Raw genomic sequence first — 17,310 nt, forward strand, 5'->3', positions numbered from 1 at the left:
GAATGTAACATAGTCTAGTCAATGCATAAATGTCAGACAAGTGGAAAATGATAGTGGTTTTTAGCAAAACATCAATTGATAAAATCAGAGCATGTTGAGTAATTATATGTATTCGATGCTCGAATTATGTCCTATATAGACTGTGATAATAATGAGTAGCACAAAGGCCACATCCATCATCATCAGCTCCACCAGTTGCAGACAGAAGCATGAATGAGAAGTATTAGCTCATGAAAGTGACCGCATGGACCATTTGATAGCACCACAGTTGGAGGAACTCAACTTCACGAGTACGATTGCCAGCTGCATCTCCAGATGACATGCTTGGCGACAGACAAACGATTAACAGTGGATCAATAAAAAAAGAGAAACCATGGTGAGTGCTGAATGGAGTTTGCTGGAGTTTATGTACATGCAAAGAAGCTTTTTGAATGAGATCAATGTTCTTGCACAGTCTGAAGTCCAGCACAATCATATTTAACACCAAAAGAGATTTTGGAGAAACTTTAGCATCCCTTTACAATTAATTGAACGAGCAGCTGGTTCAAAACATAGTTGCAGACACCATACAAGATTTGCTGAGCTACAGGAAACCGGGCTGCTCCTTGTTCATGGGTTGCCTATCGATCTACAACACCAATAACAATAACAACAAACCGTGATTTCCCAATTATTTGGGGTCAGTTACATATGATTTTTTTACTACCATTGAGAATATCCTTAGTTAAAAGGTTTGCCTATCAATCTAAGACATAAATCCTACACTGAACAATTACTGTTGAAGGAAGACTGAGAAGAAGCCACTTGAGAAGGTTTACGTCAGTAGTGTAGCTCCATTTTGTGCTTCTTTCCGGCTTCGGAAGGGCTTATCACTCCATCAATATAGCAAAATGGCTCCTCTTTGTTTGGTTTTTCCTTCTCAGATGTCCTTAGAAGCAGCCCTTCACAAGCTCTAGGAGGTACTCCATCATAGGCTTTGCAAACGTAATGCTCGAAATTCTCATAATCCTAAAAGAGTAAAAAAAGAAATTAAAACACAATGAGAAAATAGTCTCCTTTCTTAAAAATATAATTTTACAATACTAATGTAAATTATACTTTTTCTTTTGAGGATGTTAACAGTTTATAGCTGACAGGGACATGGACAAAAATTCCCACTTCAAGATGCCACATGTGATGCAGATTTACCACTCTGGCAATACCACCATGGTACTTAAGCAATACCTATGGTCCTTTCTTATTCCTAACATTTGTAGTAAGGTCTTAGATAAGTGTAATATAAAATATTGATATGCACTATTGCATGTATAATTTATAAACTAAATGATAGGTAAGTATGCAATTAGAACATACATAAGCAATTTAAGAATTTAAAACTTAAAACTTCAGTTTTCATATTGCCTTTGTACAGCATCCATTTTTTTATTTACTTTGAGACACTGAAGAAGCGTTCTATGTGAAAAAGAAACCAAAAATTAATGTTCTCTAACTTCAAACAACAGCAGTAAAGTACTCTCTTCAAGAGCCAGTAGCACTGCAAGCAACAACCAATCTCCAGCATTCCAAGGCTGAAGTTGTAAAGAAGTTGAAAAGATAACTTGAAATTTTCTGTTACAGGTAAGAAAACTGCACTCTATTCCTATCCTTATCAAAATAAATGGTGTTTTTATTTGTGAATTTGCAGCACATGTCATATTTTTATGTGTATTAATGTTAGCATACTAACCTCATAGAGTGGCTGTCCGTTAACTACCAACCAAGGCACATAAATGTGAGGGGGCTGAAGTGCATCTGTCTTTGCTTTATATTGTAGTTCAAGCTGCAAGAAACTCCAAGCATATCAAACTACTTAATAGTAACGGTGCACATAGTATCAGCCTCATCAATCTGTCATATGACAGTAATGGTGGTAAGCCACTAGAACTAAGATGCATTTATCATAAATCACCTGTTGAGCCATAATAGTGAAGTTAAACTTAACATGGTTAATAATTTTACAGCTAATCTATGCAAAAAATAGTTTGTAATTCCTCAAGGAATGCATTTTCACATGATCAATTTTCTAGCTCTGGAAGCACAAAGGATGTCCATATGAGGTTAAAGAGCCAAAGACAAGTGTGCACTTTTTTTAATGAGAGAATACATGTCTAACCAATGGGAAAAATCACACGCTCAAACTCACAAGTAGTTTTACCCAAAACCAATCTTCTATGCTTCATAGCTAAACGGACAATGCATATATGGTCTATGAAAATGTCTAGTTCTTTGAGGCATTAATTTCTTCTAGCTCGTAGTCCTGAAGGTATTGATACCTCTTAAAGTTAAAGAGACAGATACTGAGAGATCATGATAACCACAACCTTGTCAAAAATTTGAGAACAAGAGAAATGACAAGAAAAAAAACTGTATCACCATAACAATTTGTTAGAATGGTAGTCCCGTTTTTTGTGTACATTTGTCTAAATATGACCAGTTCACATGTGAGTACTTATTTTTAAATTTTTTACATTTTTTAAGCAGGACTGATTGTGAATAGTTGCTGTGCTTTTTGAGAAACAACACTAATGAGAAACATGATGCAAACCGACCTCATCCCCATATCCACTGTTATAGCAATCGATGACAGGTTTTGAACCAAAGCCAGTCTGTTGGAAACAAGCTTCCCAGTTGGTGTATTGACCTTCTTCAACCAAGTGCTCAACACAGTAAATGAATCTAAAATGTTGTTGCTGCATTACAAATTTCTGAAAGTTAGTAAAAATGATGAATAATACCAAAACACAGTTCTCTATATGAATGACAAAGTATAATCTAAATGCACAGAATAAAGTTCAGGGATAAATCATAGCCATAAGTAGGAAATAACCATCATTTTCTGTACCAAGCCTATCATAGTTCGTATAGCAAATCATGGAGCTTAAATACTATGTTAGCCTACTCTATTTTTCTTGTGAAGTTTTCTGTATGAAATTACCCATACATTTCATATGCTGCTATAAATTTTTTTTTACAGAGGATAAGTGACGAAGATGGGATTCAAGCCCAAGACCTTGTGATATACTGTCAAAGTTTTTATCAGCCAAGTTAGCTAACACCTCTATACCTTAAACATTGGTCTGGTAGTGATGTATCAAATCCTCTTATTAGAGGTCAAGGATTCAAAACCTCATCCGACATATATTTAATTAATTGGTGAAGTAGCTGTATGTAAGAGTTAGCTTACTACGTATTAATTAATTGATGAAACTCTTGACAGCTTTGTGCTGCTGTTTGAAGTACAAAAATTTTGCCACTGTGGACTCATTTAAAATTGTTAGTTCTTATGAATGGTTGTAATTATTTCCCAAGGCACATTAAAGCATAATGAACCGATGAAAACAAAGGAATATGACTGCGTTTGAGAAAAAAAAAACATTGACATATGCTTTATCATAAGAAAATTATATAACATGCTAGCAATTGTATATACTTTACCACAATGGGCCAAGAACTTATAGCACATGCTTCAACAGTGTTCAATAGGCACTCATACTGGCCATGCTGCAAGACGGGAAAAAGAGAATTAAGGCCACGGAAAGAGAAATCATAAATTTCAGAACACAAAAAATCAACAGTGTTCGAGGAAAAAATGAGGTCAAGAATTGTAGGATCATGTTATTTAGTCACTGATTGTGGGGGAGGGGGGGGGGGGGAAGAGGGGAGGAGGGGAATACGGTCAAGAAAACAAGCTCAGGCTAAGAAGTGGACGCAAGGCTCCACATTTCCTCCACTGCAGCGGACACCATACCTTGTCTTCCAGAGGACCAATAAAGGCAATTGCTGCAGTACTGATACCATTAATTGAGCGGCATTTACTCCAATTTATTGCAGTCGATATAGCAGCTAATTCTTAGAGATAACCGTCAAACCGATTCGCACCGAACAGGAAAACTAAGCAAGAGGTGGGGAGAGCAGGACCTGGCAGGAGATGGAGCCGTTGGGGTCGAGCATGGCGTTGCCGAAGGGGATGAAATCGAGGTCGACGATGGAGATCAGTCCGTTGCTGAAGATCTTGGGGAGGTGGTTCACGATGAAGCTGGAGCAGAAGGGGCACAGCGCCTCGTAGTACAAGGACAGCGAGACCTTCCGACCGGAAACAACAACGGGCGTGGAGAAGACATGGCAGAGGAGGAAGAGGAGGAGGCCGAGGCCGAGGCGGCGGGACGAAGCCATTGGGAGAAGGATAAGAGGATCTCACTTGCGCGTGAAGTGGCTGTCGGCAGCAACGGTATCCCAAGCTTCTCTTTACGTAAGAGTTTGGACCATCGATGGGGTTTTCTTCTTCTTTCCTTCCTTTCTTTTGTCTTCTTCATTAGCATTCTCTCTCTCTCTCTCTCTCTCTCTCTCTCTCTCTCGCTTTCTTTGGGTATACGGAGAACTGAGTTAGGTATAAAGGTGGGCCCCATGATAATTTATTAATCTAGAAATCAATTTTTTTGGATAATTTATTAGAAAGAAAAACTTTTTTTATCCTTCAATAAAAAATTAAAAAAATAAAACTCAAGTCTATATCTGAACTAACTACATATTATCTCCTTTTAATTAATTATCTTTAACTAGTTTTAAAAATTATATTTAGATTCTTATATTTATAAAAATAATTTAACTTCATTGCTATAACAAATCTTTCTTTCTTAATTTTTTAATCCTATAAATTATTTTTTAAATTTTTATAAAAATCTTAATATTTTATTTTTTTTATAAAAAAAATCTCTTCTAAAAATATACATATCAAAATACTAAAATAACTAATTACAAAATATAATATATATAATTAACTGATTTAATTCATATTTTTACATGTAAGATTTCAAACCTAATTTTTTTAAAAAAAATTAGATAATTTTTTCTTAAGAAAATTAAATATATTTTATTAGATAAATTTTTCAAAGCTTACCTAAACCATTTACTCTTTATAAAAATATATATATTTTTTTTTTTCAAAACTTACCTTCACCACCAAAAACTTAGGTCATCTTTGGTGCATTTTTTTATTATTTCATCGTATTCCAATCAAACTCAGAATATACACCCGACTTGAGATTCTTTTTTTGTGCATGTAAGTAAACATCACTTAAAAAACGCCATTGAAAAAGAATGAAGTGCAGGTTGAGGTAATCTGGCAATTAACCGTTACATATAGTTGAATCAATCACATGTAATAATAGATCAATCAGCTGATACAAGTGAGGAAGAAATGCAAGTAGGTTTCATCAGAAAATAAGAAATTCCTTTAGCAGGCAGTCATGTTCATCTGCAACCACAAACTACCAGGAAAGTGTAATTGGGTTATTGCTGGCTACTTAAGGATCAAGACCTGACCAACAAAATCTGGTTTCACCTCTAGCTGATGTTACAAACTAGACAGCCTCTCTGCTTTCTGCAAGAGCAGAAGCTTGTGAGAACTGGAAGTCGGATTTTGATCAGTTGAGAATCTTTTGGAGAAGTACTCAATGACAAAATCCTCCTTTACCTGGGAACTCTTAGGTTCCAACAATGTCTTGCAGAATCACAATTCATTCTTCTTGTTTTTTATGCATGGATTGTGGTCTTTCTTCGGGAAAAATCTACCAAATAAATTTGACAACTTGGTAGTGAATGAACAAGGTTTTTGTGGGCAATTGGCTTCTGGCATTTTCAACTTCATGTTGCAAACCGAATTGAAATCATGCTTCAGATGGGGATTGACAATTCTTTCCTGCAAGTAAGTCATATATCATCTTCATACAAAGATAAAGGAGGGTAGTTGCAGAAAGCATTGCTAAATTTGAATTCTCAGGCGTACCTTGAAAACCTCAAACTGACAAAAATCTCTTTGGCCACAACCCTGGACAACACAAGTTGACACAATATCAAAATTAAACCTTTGCAACCATCAACAAAGAAGTAGAGAAATAGATAAAATAAGATGTATAGTTGTTTGGCTGTTCTTTTCTCCACAGGTTTAACTTGTATAGTAATTGTTAATAACACATGATGCAGTATCATGAAGATGGAATATACCACAGTTGTACACAAATAACAAGTTCAGAAATCCAATATTGGCCATGAAATGTACAAAGCTAGGAGTAGAGGTTTGTTTTAAAAATAAATTAAACCAAATTTATGTCGCTTAATGTCATCCGAAAAATGAACTGGAATGTCTTAAAACCAAGTTCGTTGGTGTTACGTCGGAAGAAAACAAACTTGCCCATCCCACCACCAAAAGAGTAGATGGCATGCATTACAATATAGAAGTGATAAAGAAGAACCAAAATTACAAATTACCAACATACATAATTAGGCACCACTATTGATCTCGGAAAAATGGAATCTAGATCATGCTGTCTTTCGTATGATATGGTAGATACTATGCTAACTCACCGGCATCGGAATTGGGATTTCATTGTGCAGCACATGCACAAAATACTTGTTCCTTTGAACTCCAGAGGATAATCTGTCATTAGAAGTATTGCCTGGACACTGGTATAAGACCAACATGTTATTGCCAGCAAAAGGTGCTACACTGCTGCCCCTCCAATTTCTCCTCTGGGGTGGCTTTGGAGGAAGGCTCAATGGTTGCTCCCGTTGAATTTGTTCAAATTCTACAAATCAAGCAGGCGTACAAGTATTGGTATGCAACAAGAGAACTTACACAATAAAGAAGTCCAAATTAAATTCAAACAGAAAATCACCAGGTCCTTCAAGAAAAAGTCCAAGCAAACAGGTGAAAGGAACGACCGTTTCAGCATGTGCAAAACGAAGCCTTGCTTTCTCGGAAGTTCCACTGGCAAGGTTTCCTGGAATTTCAACAATAAGACCAACTAGTTAATCGAAATGTTTGATTTATGAATAAGTTTATTATAAACTAGCAAACATATAGGAAACCAGACTGAACTATAGTATCCTATTTTGGCTTGGCTTCTAGAGGGAATGGTTTAGTTTGGTTTGGTATGGAAAAATATGCAACTAATGGTAACTTTAACACTCATGGATTTCATTTGCTTTTTTATGATTCCCTACTTGAGTGTCAATAATTACTGGTGCTAGGTAGACAAGCTTTCGAATATATTGATATATTGGTATAGGAGTATGGCAGGAAGTTCAAATTACCTTCTTCAGCAGAAATTGCTTGCTCCATTGAGTGGACAACATCTTGGAGTAATGGTACTCCCATGTGGTAATTAACCGATTCACCATAACCCTTTAGTACAAATACCTCTATGTCATCTGTCCACTCAAGTAAAGAAACCTGACCATGTAAAGAAGTGTAAGTACCTGAAATTACTCATAGTACGAATAAAAATAAAACTATTCAAATGATACATATACATATGCACATATGGCAATAGCTGAGTTTATTGTGCTTCCAAGCAGCCAAGCAGCTTGTGTAATGAACTTTTGTAAAAAATGATAGAGCTATATGATCTTCAGCAAAAGCAACAATTATTCTTCAGAAACCAAATGGGGTTTCACCATTCTCATGGACTGCAGATGACTTGTATAAAACTCTGCTCAAGTATCCCATGGGATTCAAGAGTTATGCTTTATATTCTATACTTGATCTTTATTATACAAAAAATATTTATAAGAATAATCAGATATATATTCTCTCCCAGAACATCATACCGGCAATTCTAGGTTGTCTTTGCTCTATCCTACCCAACCTTCCTGTATCTCCAACTCCACACAATGCTACTGCAACTAGTCCCTTTTCTTAAATCCACTACAAGATTCAACAACTATATAATTATCCCAGTGCACTCTATCTTCCAAACACAGCATTATATTTGTCTGAATCCATGTATAGAAGTATTGTTTTACAATATACCAAACTTCAGCCCCTGCCCACCATAACTGAGGACCCCATGCTCCTTCATATTGAACCACCAACTCATAACTTACAGAAAGTGGTTGGCAATCCACATAAGGATTTACAACATGACCTTGATCTGTAAATAATTTGAAACCATCAACAGTACTAAATATGCAATGATGACACACTTGTCAAATACGTACCTCGGAAGGATTAAAAAGGCCACAAGCTCGATTTGTAATGTCCAGTAAAGATGCTTCCTGCATATCACAGAAAACTCTAACCAACATAGGGAAAAAAAGAGGCCAGCTGACCACATAGTAGACACACAACTTACCTGCTTACATAGAAACCAGAGGGTTGAAATATCCTGCCTTGTAAAATTTAGGTGGTATCGACTAGATAATGAAGATGCAATTTGATCAAAAAGAGGTTCTTTTATCTTTTCAACATCGGGCTCTTTACTTGTTCTAAATTCCTGAAAAGTGATCATAACATGAGTAAACTATCCCTCAAATCCTGTATGAAGGAGCTCACCATAAGGAATCCGCTAAAATGAATTTTTTTTAGTCACCACATGTAAAACAACTGGTATAACAATATAATTTTAAAAAAAATTGGTAATAATACATGCTAGTATATATTGTCCATGGTTTTACTTCAATTAATGTTTCCCAATCCAGTAATATCTACATCATTTTCATGTAGATGAGTTCTGAATCATCAAATTCTAGAAATGTACAATGAGCACAAGAGACATGCTCGCTTAATGAGAAAAAACACCTCTCTCATAAACCAAAATATGCATACACAGACAAGCAAAATACATGCACACGCTCAATAGCACTAGCATGCATCCACATAGAAGCATTATATATGCATACAGATATATTTTTGCCGGGAAAAACTAACGCTAAATTTGCAACAGACACATAGATGTAGATTAAAAAGAAAAGAAAACAAAAGGTAAGCAAGCATAGGCAAGTTATTTGAACTTATGGTGGCACTAGCTAGCGGCACAGAACCAAAATATTCTTCAATGCCACAACTCCGAGCTTAACTAATTCATGTGTTGGCTATAAGAAAAAAGGTTAGGAATTAGGATAACAATTATTCTACCTTGTATGTTTCACAAGTATCAAAGAACCGCAGATGTATGTCACTAGCACGACTTTCACTAATCACAGAAAAAGACCGATGCTGTCCAGGTCCAAGGCTGCCTTTCCCAGCAAATATTCCCATGCCAAATGCCACAGCACTAGCTGATGCTCGAGGGACCTATATCACCAGCGGAAAAAAAAGAGTACCAATATAATATTATTCATATGTAATATAAACTAAATTATCTGAAACTACTCTTACGCAATTCATCACATGTATATTTTTGGTATGTATGAGCCAATTTCTCTGGAAGGTGGAAAGTAACTTGGTTCATTGAAAAGACTGGTACAAGTGTAGATAAATTATCTAATGTAAAGTTGACAGGATAACAAATATTAACGGAACAACCTAATGTGTAATTATTGAACATACTTTTTTTACAATCCTGAGCCAAAGCAGCAAGATTTACAAGATCTTAAACTAATAGCACATCTCTAAGTTTAAAAAGAATCAATTAATACAAGCACAGAATTCTAAATTCTCCGTTACTCCCAGGTTTAGCAGTGCTATTACCCTTTCTGCATATGTATCTATATATGAGAGGATGTGTTTGTTTAGATGCATTTACAAGAGTTGCATGCTAAAGAAAACCATCAAACTGTCGTTGCCCCATGTGACTCACTCAGCAATCATTCAACTACTATCCGATGCATGTACCGCATGTTAGGAAGTATTACCATGCAAACGTTCAAACGGGTTCCCATATCATCATGATGGAAAAAGTTTTCACAGTGGCAATAAGAATACTTCGAGCTTTGTTGACTAAATGAAGGAAAACACAGATATAGATATATGATTAACCAACCCCTGAAGAGGATTTATTAGTTTAAAGAACGTACTAGGAGAAGCCAATTATTGCTTGATGTCTCAAATGGCAATGACACACCATAACCAGGAATTAATGCAAAATTGAGTGCTCATGATCCAACTTTAAAGTAAGCTTTGTATGCTATCATCAGAGGCGAATCACATAAGACTATACAATTATAGAGTGGACAAACCTATATCAGGTTGCTGATTAAAAGTGAACATCGAAATATATTAAAAGTCACCTGTGTTGCCATTATTCGGAATGTATCAGGGTGATATTCTTCATCAAACAGTTGCGGAAACCTTTCCCTCACACGGGTTCCAAGTTTGTAAAGCTCTTCCTCCCCTTTGACGATTAGCTCCCCACCTCTCTCTCTACCTTTCCATGGTGACTGCCAACCCCATAACCAGGCTGGAATTTTCTGCAGAGAGTCCTTTCCTGCTTTTTGCTTAGCATCATCGAGAAGTAAATCTAAACGAATTGCCAAACGATCCAACTCTTTTATGCGTTTCTTGGTTGGGGCACGTGTGCCGTGCCTTGCCTGTTAATCACACATTTTAAACATAAGTTCCAGTTGCAACTGCAAATAAGTTTCAAATTCAACAGTCAATATACTGTAAAGCAATGTAGGTTGACATTCTTTCTGTGACATAAGTAGCCAAACAGTCATTGACGTAATAAAACTTGCCACTGTGGACCTTATCACCTAATCCTATTAGCAATCCTGATAAGTGCATCTCAAAGAATAGCAAAAAAGATACTTGCCACTGTTTATTCAGGTCAAGTTAAATGTAACAATAAACCAACTTGCTCATCATATTTACCACAAGATTTAAGTGAATTGGTCTGCATCCATCATGTATGGCAGAAGGAGAAAAGGAACCATCGTACGTCTCTGTTGCAACATCGTATCTGCAATTAGTGGGATGTAAATTAGCATTCTACAAAGATTAACACCACTGCCCAGACTACTCCAAATTTCCATTAAAACAACCATCATCAGAAAAATCTAGGTGTTATAAGTTATAACAATGTTTAACGGGATTCTAATTTTCTTCGTTTAGTATTTCGGGAGGGGAATTCTATGATCTCAAAACACAGCTTGGTAATTGATGTTCTAATCTACTATGAACTTCTACTGATTGATTTTTCTGCACAACAAACGATTATACAATACATCAGACCATGATTAGGAAATCTACAGTTATAAAACCAAATAATCCTTCTACAGGTAACAAATTTACCTATGGAAAAAAAGATTTGAGGGGGGAAAAAAAAGGAAAATAATGGCTTAGATCACTACCGGAGAGAGAGAGACAGAAGAGGGGAAGGGGCAGAGATGGCACCTGGTGACGGTCGAGAGGTGTCGGCGGACGTCGAAAGCCTCGTCGGCGGGTGAGGAGAGAGGGAGATGAGAGGAAGAGAGGAGAAGGGTGAGAAGAAGGGTGGGGAAAGCGATCGCCATTAAACCTACAAGGAAGAAGAAAAGGAGGGCAATCCAGAGGTGCCTCAAAGCGACGATCCGATCTCCGTGTCGCGCAATGAACTGGAAGGACCCGCAGGTGCCATCAAGGTTAGAATGAACGGGTAGGATTTGAAGGTGCCAAAAAATAAAAGGATAATTCTATTGGATCCTTAGAATTTTTAATATTGTAAGATATCCCTCTGCAAACACACCTAAAATGTCCTCCTCCTTTTTTTTTTCCTTTTTTTTTTCTTCTTCCTTTAATTATAAGCGACGAGCGAAATCAACAATATTTATGAACATAAATATCATCATCATCTTTTACATCTAATCACGAGGAGCAACGTCAAACAATAAAATGATGAGAAGCGATGATACGATAAAATAACGAGAAGCGATGATATAGATGCTAAGGTTTCGATTGATGAAAAAAGAGATTGTGGGAATACGAATATGTTTGATTCTTAAGAGACTATAAATAATAAAAAATTATAATGATAAAAAAATTTATTATTTAAAATTTTATTTTAAAAATTCTTAATATTCCTATGATATACCTATATAGATGTATGAAAATGTCCTCGTTATCTTCTTTTTTTTTCTTCTTCTAATTGCAAGCGATGAGTTGCATCGTATTAAACGAACGTAAATAAATTCATTTTAGTGATGAGCGATATCAGACAATGGAGTGACGAGGAGCAGCCCAATTAGATTTCGACAAACGAGATTGAGAGAATAGGAGTTAAGATCAGTAATTAAGATATTATAAATAATATAACTATGTTTTATTATTTTTATAGAGGTTATTAGTAGTAATAGATTGTCAATAGTAAAATGAGAAAAATAAGCATTGCGAATGGGAAGGGGGTGCCACGGACATCGCAAAAAACACAAAGGAAGTCGACGGCAAGGCCTAGTCAACAAGGGCGACAACAAGGCCTAGTCAACAAGGGCGACAACAGAGAAGGGACGAAGCCGAGAACGCTACCATCATCTCTCGGTGCTTATGGAAGATGTAGCAGATGTCGCTGTTGCGGTCGCAGACCAAACAGGCCAGCGGCGCTCGACGGTGCACCGGCAAGTCTTAGTAGGAAGAACTCTGTCTGCTTGCTTGCAGCAGCTCCTCCCATTTCACTACCTTGTTGCTTACAGTGCATAGAGCAATAGACACATGGATGTGATCTCTCTACCTGAACTCTAAAACCAGTAGCTCCTCTTCCACACAAGCTCTCATTCATCATCAGTCTTCGTCTAGAGTCGAAGACATGAATGATAATTATAATTGAACTCATGTCCTTGACAATATCCAGATCAACTTTGCAATGACAATAAGCCTTATTCAATCTATTTGAGATCAGCTCAGGAGATCCTTATTCACAATGCTAGGAACAACATTAATGCAATGAACACCACAGATCTCAAAATAAATGATCATTAATTGCTTGGAGAAAGGAAAATAGATTTCAAACTAAGAATGTAGATCCTTCATATTGCCATCAATCTTTTTCCCTTGAATGCTTCTTTCATTTCTGGTTGATAAAATTTTCAACTGGAAGTTACATTGCTGATTAATCCATTATATGTATACAAGATAATGATATTAAGCTGCATCTCACACTGGCACTATCAATTGTATTTTTGGAATCACAAATCATGCATGAGCTACCTTTAACATATTCATTAAGAAGCTAAAGATATGGTCATAAACGACATTTGCTGCTATCAACAATTACAACCTTAAATCCAGATAGCACAGCCAATGCCCTGAGGCAAAGGTTACATGCATGCATGCATGGGTTCAGAGAGGGAGGGAGGGAGAGAGAGAGAGAGAGAGAGACAACGAGGTGATGTCTCATCATCATCTCCCTGTGAGAATACAACTCTTATTGATCAGCCCATGTAAATAGAGTACCCTAAAAAACACACTTCTACGGACTTCACCAGGATCAGGAAAGAGGTTTCATAGCTTCGATAATGCAATGTCCATCGCATCCACGAAGAAATCTGCAGCCACCAAGGCAAGGCATTCATATTGTACAAGTGATTGCAAGGGGAAGCAATTGAGATACCCAAAAAAAGCTAGCACTAAAATCTATACCTGAATCTTCTTTGGAGAAGCAGAGAGGAGGTGTTATTCTAAAAACATTGCCATAGAAGCCACCCTTTCCAACTAACACACCCAAGTCTGTTTTAGAGAAAGAAAACTTCATCAGATAACCAATTATCGAACGATAGGGAAAGAATCAATCAAACTGTTACAAACTGCAATTGCTAAAAGAGACTGAGAGAACCAAACAGTGAATTGATGCCATAATGCAGACGTCATGTTAGGTTGAGACATCCCTGTATCTCAATAACTGGGAGTTCTGACTATTTTATGGAGATCATTTCCGCAAAGTGATAGTTTTTTTAGCATAATTAAAGGTTTCATGGACTTGCACAGCTCGAAGCACTTACCTTTCATTGTCTCCATAACATGCAAGATTTCAGTTTTGGCTGGAGTCTTTTGTTGACGGTCAGTGACCAACTCAACTCCTAGCATCAGACCTCTTCCCCTTACATCGCCAATGACTAATATATTCAAAACATGAAATATGTCAGGTGAATATTATTGGTAAGTAAAACTAAAGGCATACAGAAATGAAAATCATTTGAATGACAGTAAATCAACCTGCTACAATTATAGATGTGTTTAGATATTCACCACGGTATGATATCCATAAAGAGATCTCTCTATGTTTCAGTATAACATGTTAGTGCTGAGGAGCATACGTTAAAAGATGATATAAATGGTTGCATATATGCTGGAGGATGGTATATATGATGCACATGACGGAAGGAATTGAGTCTCAACGTCCAAAGAGTTGAACATACTGTAGCAATCACGCTAAAAAAGGCCTATGTTCTCTTTGCGATATAAGCACAATGGAATAAGGGAAGAAGGAAATGAACACACATAGGATGGTTCCTCCCCTCTTACTCGACCTATATCTGCACGAAAGATATGCAGCTTGTTGCCATCTGTATTCTTGTCCTTTCTTATCCTCTCAATCAGTCATACATTTTTCATTTTTGCTTCTGTATATGCTAATAACATGTATAGCAAGTATCTTAAAGCACAAAGGTGATCAATCACTATAAAGAACCAAATAAAACTGGATCATGAAATCATGATATATGTTTTAGTGAACTCACTTTCATGCTTTTCTTTGAGTGCCATTAGTCCATCTTTCAAGTACGATCCCACGACTAATGCATTTTCTTGAAGCTTTTCTTTCTCGAGAACTTTGAGGACAGCATGACCACCAGCTGTGCAGACAGGATTACCACCAAAGGTATTAAAGTAGCTTCGGCGAGTCAAGACTTGGGCAATCTCTGGAGTTGTAACCACAGCACCGATAGGTATCCCATTTCCAATGCCCTGGAAAAAGTGAAGTCAGTATCAGTTGATTTGAAGAGAACCATAACAGATATAAATATGGTATACATAAATTTATATTTTAGTTCTGTTCTTGAGTAACTAAGCACAAATTGCAAAGTATGCCTCCAACCAAGTTAGCGCCTTATGATCTCAAAGATGATCTGGAAACTTGCCAGTCATCATGCACAAGGTGCTATTTCCTTTTGCTGATTTCATCAGAGGAAAACAAGTTCCCCATAAGTCAGTTTTAGATTTCTATATGATCAAGATATGTACATAAGTATTAACCTTGGCCATAGTTACTATGTCCGGTACCACACCATGCGCTTCGAAACCCCAGAAATGACTCCCTGTACGTGCAAATCCTGCCTGGACCTCATCAGCTATGCAGAGCCCTCCAGCTTTCTTTATGCTATTATATACAGAAGGCAAGTAACCGGGTGCCAATTCCAATATCCCACCTACTCCCTGTCAACCAAGAAAGAATTTTAATCCATCAATTGTTGATCTTAATACAACAAAGATGAATGATAACAACAGTCGAAAGAGTAAACAACCTTTGTATCAGAAAGGCATATAAGACACAACAAGTATTTGACAAATGGTGATCTCAATTGAGTTATTGCAAAAATAAATGGGATCCATTGAAATTGCATACTTGAATCGCTTCCGAAATGAAACCTGCAACTCGTCCAGAAGTTCCAAAGTCTATGATTTCTTGAACATCCTTCGCATATTTTTCTCCATCCGAACCAAAAACTCCTCTGTATTGATCTGGGTTCAGTGCATGGTGTACTCCACTCTGGTAAAAACATATGAGAATTAATACCATATCAAGGCACTTGCAGTAATATATTAACATTATGATATTTATCAAGTACTTCATCACTAGCATATTATTCACATGAAAATGTTTTGAAGTTCAAATTTCTAATGGTTCTTCAAGCCATATACATATACATATACATATAATACATATACACATACACACACACACACACACACATATATATATATATACATATATATATATATACACACACACACACACAATTTACTGGTTTCATTTAATTACAAATTTCTGGTAACACATGAAAACACATAATGGTGATCACAGAATTTCACTGAACAACCTCTTGTGCGACAATTGTAATACTAATAAGGAAGTTCAGCATATTGAGATTGTTTATTATGGTAACCAAGTAAGGATCAACATTTGTTGGCATAGCAATGAAGAATTTCATCATGAACACTGTGATGCCGATATGGGCATAATCCTCCAACATCATATGTACCTGGATAACGTTGAATTTCCAGTTACATTGAGCAGTTGCACCCATTGTCCCAGCAGCATTTCCATGGTATGCATTCCTGAGTGATATGATATCATGGCAACCAGTATAAAGCCGAGCAATCATTAATGCCAGCTCATTTGCTTCAGTACCAGAGTTTGTGAAAAACACAACCTGTAAAATGTATCATTTAATTAAATGAAACTAGCGTCCAGAAAGAACAATCAAGAAAAAGATCATTTGTACCTTAAGATCCCCAGGCAACTTTGAAGCTAATGCCTCAGCAAAATCCGCAATCGCATGGTTTAGATATAAAACAGTAGAATGTTGCAGCCGCTTCATCTGATTAATTATGGCTTCAATAACTTCAGGGTGGCAGTGTCCACAGCAAACGGTAGCAATACCACCGAATGCATCAAGGTAGCGGCGCCCATCCTCGTCAAACAAGTACTGCATCTTCCCGTCAACAATGTTCAACTGTCGGAATATAAATTTTGCTTCAATACATCGATTACATGTGAATACATCAATTAAAGTTCATTTCTAGCCTTTCTTATGAATAAGTTAGGTACATGACAACGGAATCATTAATTAACTGTAAAAGCAAGTAAGTTAGGTTAGTGCTCTGCGGGATCTTCTTCAAATCAATCTGGGCAATTAGAATATTCCCTGATGAAATCCTATGTCATTCCGAAGACAATCAGCAAGGTTCGTCTACATCCAAAGGAACCGGAAATTAAGATCTATAAAAACCGAATCGAAGTTTACCAAAACAGAGAGATCTTACTTGCCGAAAGTAAAATTACCACTTTAGAGCCCAGATCAAATACTTCCAAAAAAATAATTCCAGTTCTACTCGATAAATTCGTAAAAGCAACACAAAAAAATCGTCTTTTTTAATGAAAGTAACATCAAGATCGGATATTGTCTCTGCTTTCCGTCGGTGTTATAAAGAGAGAGAGAGAGAGAGAGGACGGCAAACGCACGGGCTTCTTGTAGAAGCAGAACATGGAAGGGCTGAGGAACTCCGACCGCTTCCGGAGGATCTCCGCCGCCGAGGGCCCGTCGTACGGCGGCGGTGTGTAGTCGAAAGACGGCATATTGGGGAGTCCAGCAGCGGCGGCAGCATTCTCGCCGGCCACTGCAGCCGCCGATCCGGAGAACCCCCTCTTCGGGGTCAGAGAGGAAGAAAGCCTTCGGAGGAGAAGCCCTTTCATGGCTCCCAAAGAGGAACACCAGCCTTTTGGGAACACGGACGACGAGTTCTCGACGCTTCCTTCCCGAAACGGACCTCGCGGCAGATCACTCCTCTCTCTCTCTCTCTCT

General features: G+C 37.1%; 3 protein-coding genes across 4 annotated transcripts; all 3 read right to left on the reverse strand.

Moving 5' to 3' along the window:
- Positions 1 to 456: 456 nt before the first annotated feature.
- Positions 457 to 4,344, reverse strand: LOC103984266 (gamma-interferon-responsive lysosomal thiol protein). The gene is made up of 5 exons (XM_009401728.3): positions 3,958 to 4,344; positions 3,475 to 3,540; positions 2,589 to 2,729; positions 1,727 to 1,819; positions 457 to 1,008 (listed from the first exon to the last, which is right to left on the reverse strand). Exons 1-5 carry the CDS (start codon positions 4,210 to 4,212, stop codon positions 820 to 822), a joined length of 744 nt encoding a protein of 247 aa, XP_009400003.2. The 5' UTR covers positions 4,213 to 4,344; the 3' UTR covers positions 457 to 819.
- Positions 4,345 to 5,148: 804 nt separating this feature from the next.
- LOC103984406 (uncharacterized) lies at positions 5,149 to 11,362 on the reverse strand. Of its 2 annotated transcripts, XM_018825752.2 has the most exons (12): positions 11,153 to 11,362; positions 10,631 to 10,718; positions 10,048 to 10,347; positions 8,954 to 9,112; positions 8,172 to 8,312; positions 8,038 to 8,094; positions 7,132 to 7,270; positions 6,714 to 6,818; positions 6,403 to 6,623; positions 5,825 to 5,866; positions 5,513 to 5,737; positions 5,149 to 5,419 (listed from the first exon to the last, which is right to left on the reverse strand). In XM_018825752.2, the coding sequence occupies exons 1-11, from the start codon at positions 11,269 to 11,271 to the stop codon at positions 5,549 to 5,551; spliced, it is 1,560 nt and encodes a 519-aa protein (XP_018681297.2). In that variant the 5' UTR covers positions 11,272 to 11,362; the 3' UTR covers positions 5,149 to 5,419; positions 5,513 to 5,548. The 2 variants fall into 2 exon arrangements, with proteins under 2 accessions (XP_018681297.2, XP_009400159.3); XM_009401884.3 differs by having other exon boundaries at positions 5,149 to 5,737.
- A 1,563-nt stretch (positions 11,363 to 12,925) lies between these two features.
- On the reverse strand, positions 12,926 to 17,310 carry LOC135666318 (alanine--glyoxylate aminotransferase 2 homolog 3, mitochondrial-like). Its single transcript, XM_065177924.1, has 9 exons — positions 16,971 to 17,310; positions 16,231 to 16,461; positions 15,988 to 16,158; positions 15,351 to 15,494; positions 14,981 to 15,160; positions 14,467 to 14,692; positions 13,729 to 13,842; positions 13,370 to 13,456; positions 12,926 to 13,275 (listed from the first exon to the last, which is right to left on the reverse strand). Exons 1-9 carry the CDS (start codon positions 17,199 to 17,201, stop codon positions 13,232 to 13,234), a joined length of 1,428 nt encoding a protein of 475 aa, XP_065033996.1. The 5' UTR covers positions 17,202 to 17,310; the 3' UTR covers positions 12,926 to 13,231.

The sequence above is a fragment of the Musa acuminata genome, unplaced genomic scaffold (genome assembly GCF_036884655.1).
Source record: "Musa acuminata AAA Group cultivar baxijiao unplaced genomic scaffold, Cavendish_Baxijiao_AAA HiC_scaffold_1082, whole genome shotgun sequence".
NCBI lineage: Eukaryota > Viridiplantae > Streptophyta > Magnoliopsida > Zingiberales > Musaceae > Musa > Musa acuminata.

Bases quoted from the DNA above. Each gene is read 5' to 3' on its own strand.
- LOC103984266 (XM_009401728.3), bottom strand. From the start codon at position 4,212: ATGGCTTCGTCCCGCCGCCTCGGCCTCGGCCTCCTCCTCTTCCTCCTC. The intron at 3,541-3,957 runs GTCCTGCTCTCC...CCCGTCTTGCAG, and splicing joins ACGGCTCCATCTCCTGCCAG to CATGGCCAGTATGAGTGCCT. The intron at 1,009-1,726 runs GTTAGTATGCTA...TTACTCTTTTAG, and splicing joins ACGGACAGCCACTCTATGAG to GATTATGAGAATTTCGAGCA.
- LOC103984406 (XM_018825752.2), bottom strand. From the start codon at position 11,271: ATGGCGATCGCTTTCCCCACCCTTCTTCTCACCCTTCTCCTCTCTTCC. The intron at 10,719-11,152 runs GTGCCATCTCTG...CACTAATTGCAG, and splicing joins CACCTCTCGACCGTCACCAG to ATACGATGTTGCAACAGAGA. The intron at 8,095-8,171 runs GTAAGTTGTGTG...TGTGATATGCAG, and splicing joins TCTGGTTTCTATGTAAGCAG to GAAGCATCTTTACTGGACAT.
- LOC135666318 (XM_065177924.1), bottom strand. From the start codon at position 17,201: ATGAAAGGGCTTCTCCTCCGAAGGCTTTCTTCCTCTCTGACCCCGAAG. The intron at 16,462-16,970 runs GTGCGTTTGCCG...ATATTCCGACAG, and splicing joins TCTGCTTCTACAAGAAGCCC to TTGAACATTGTTGACGGGAA. The intron at 13,843-14,466 runs GTGAGTTCACTA...TGAATATATTAG, and splicing joins ACTCAAAGAAAAGCATGAAA to TCATTGGCGATGTAAGGGGA.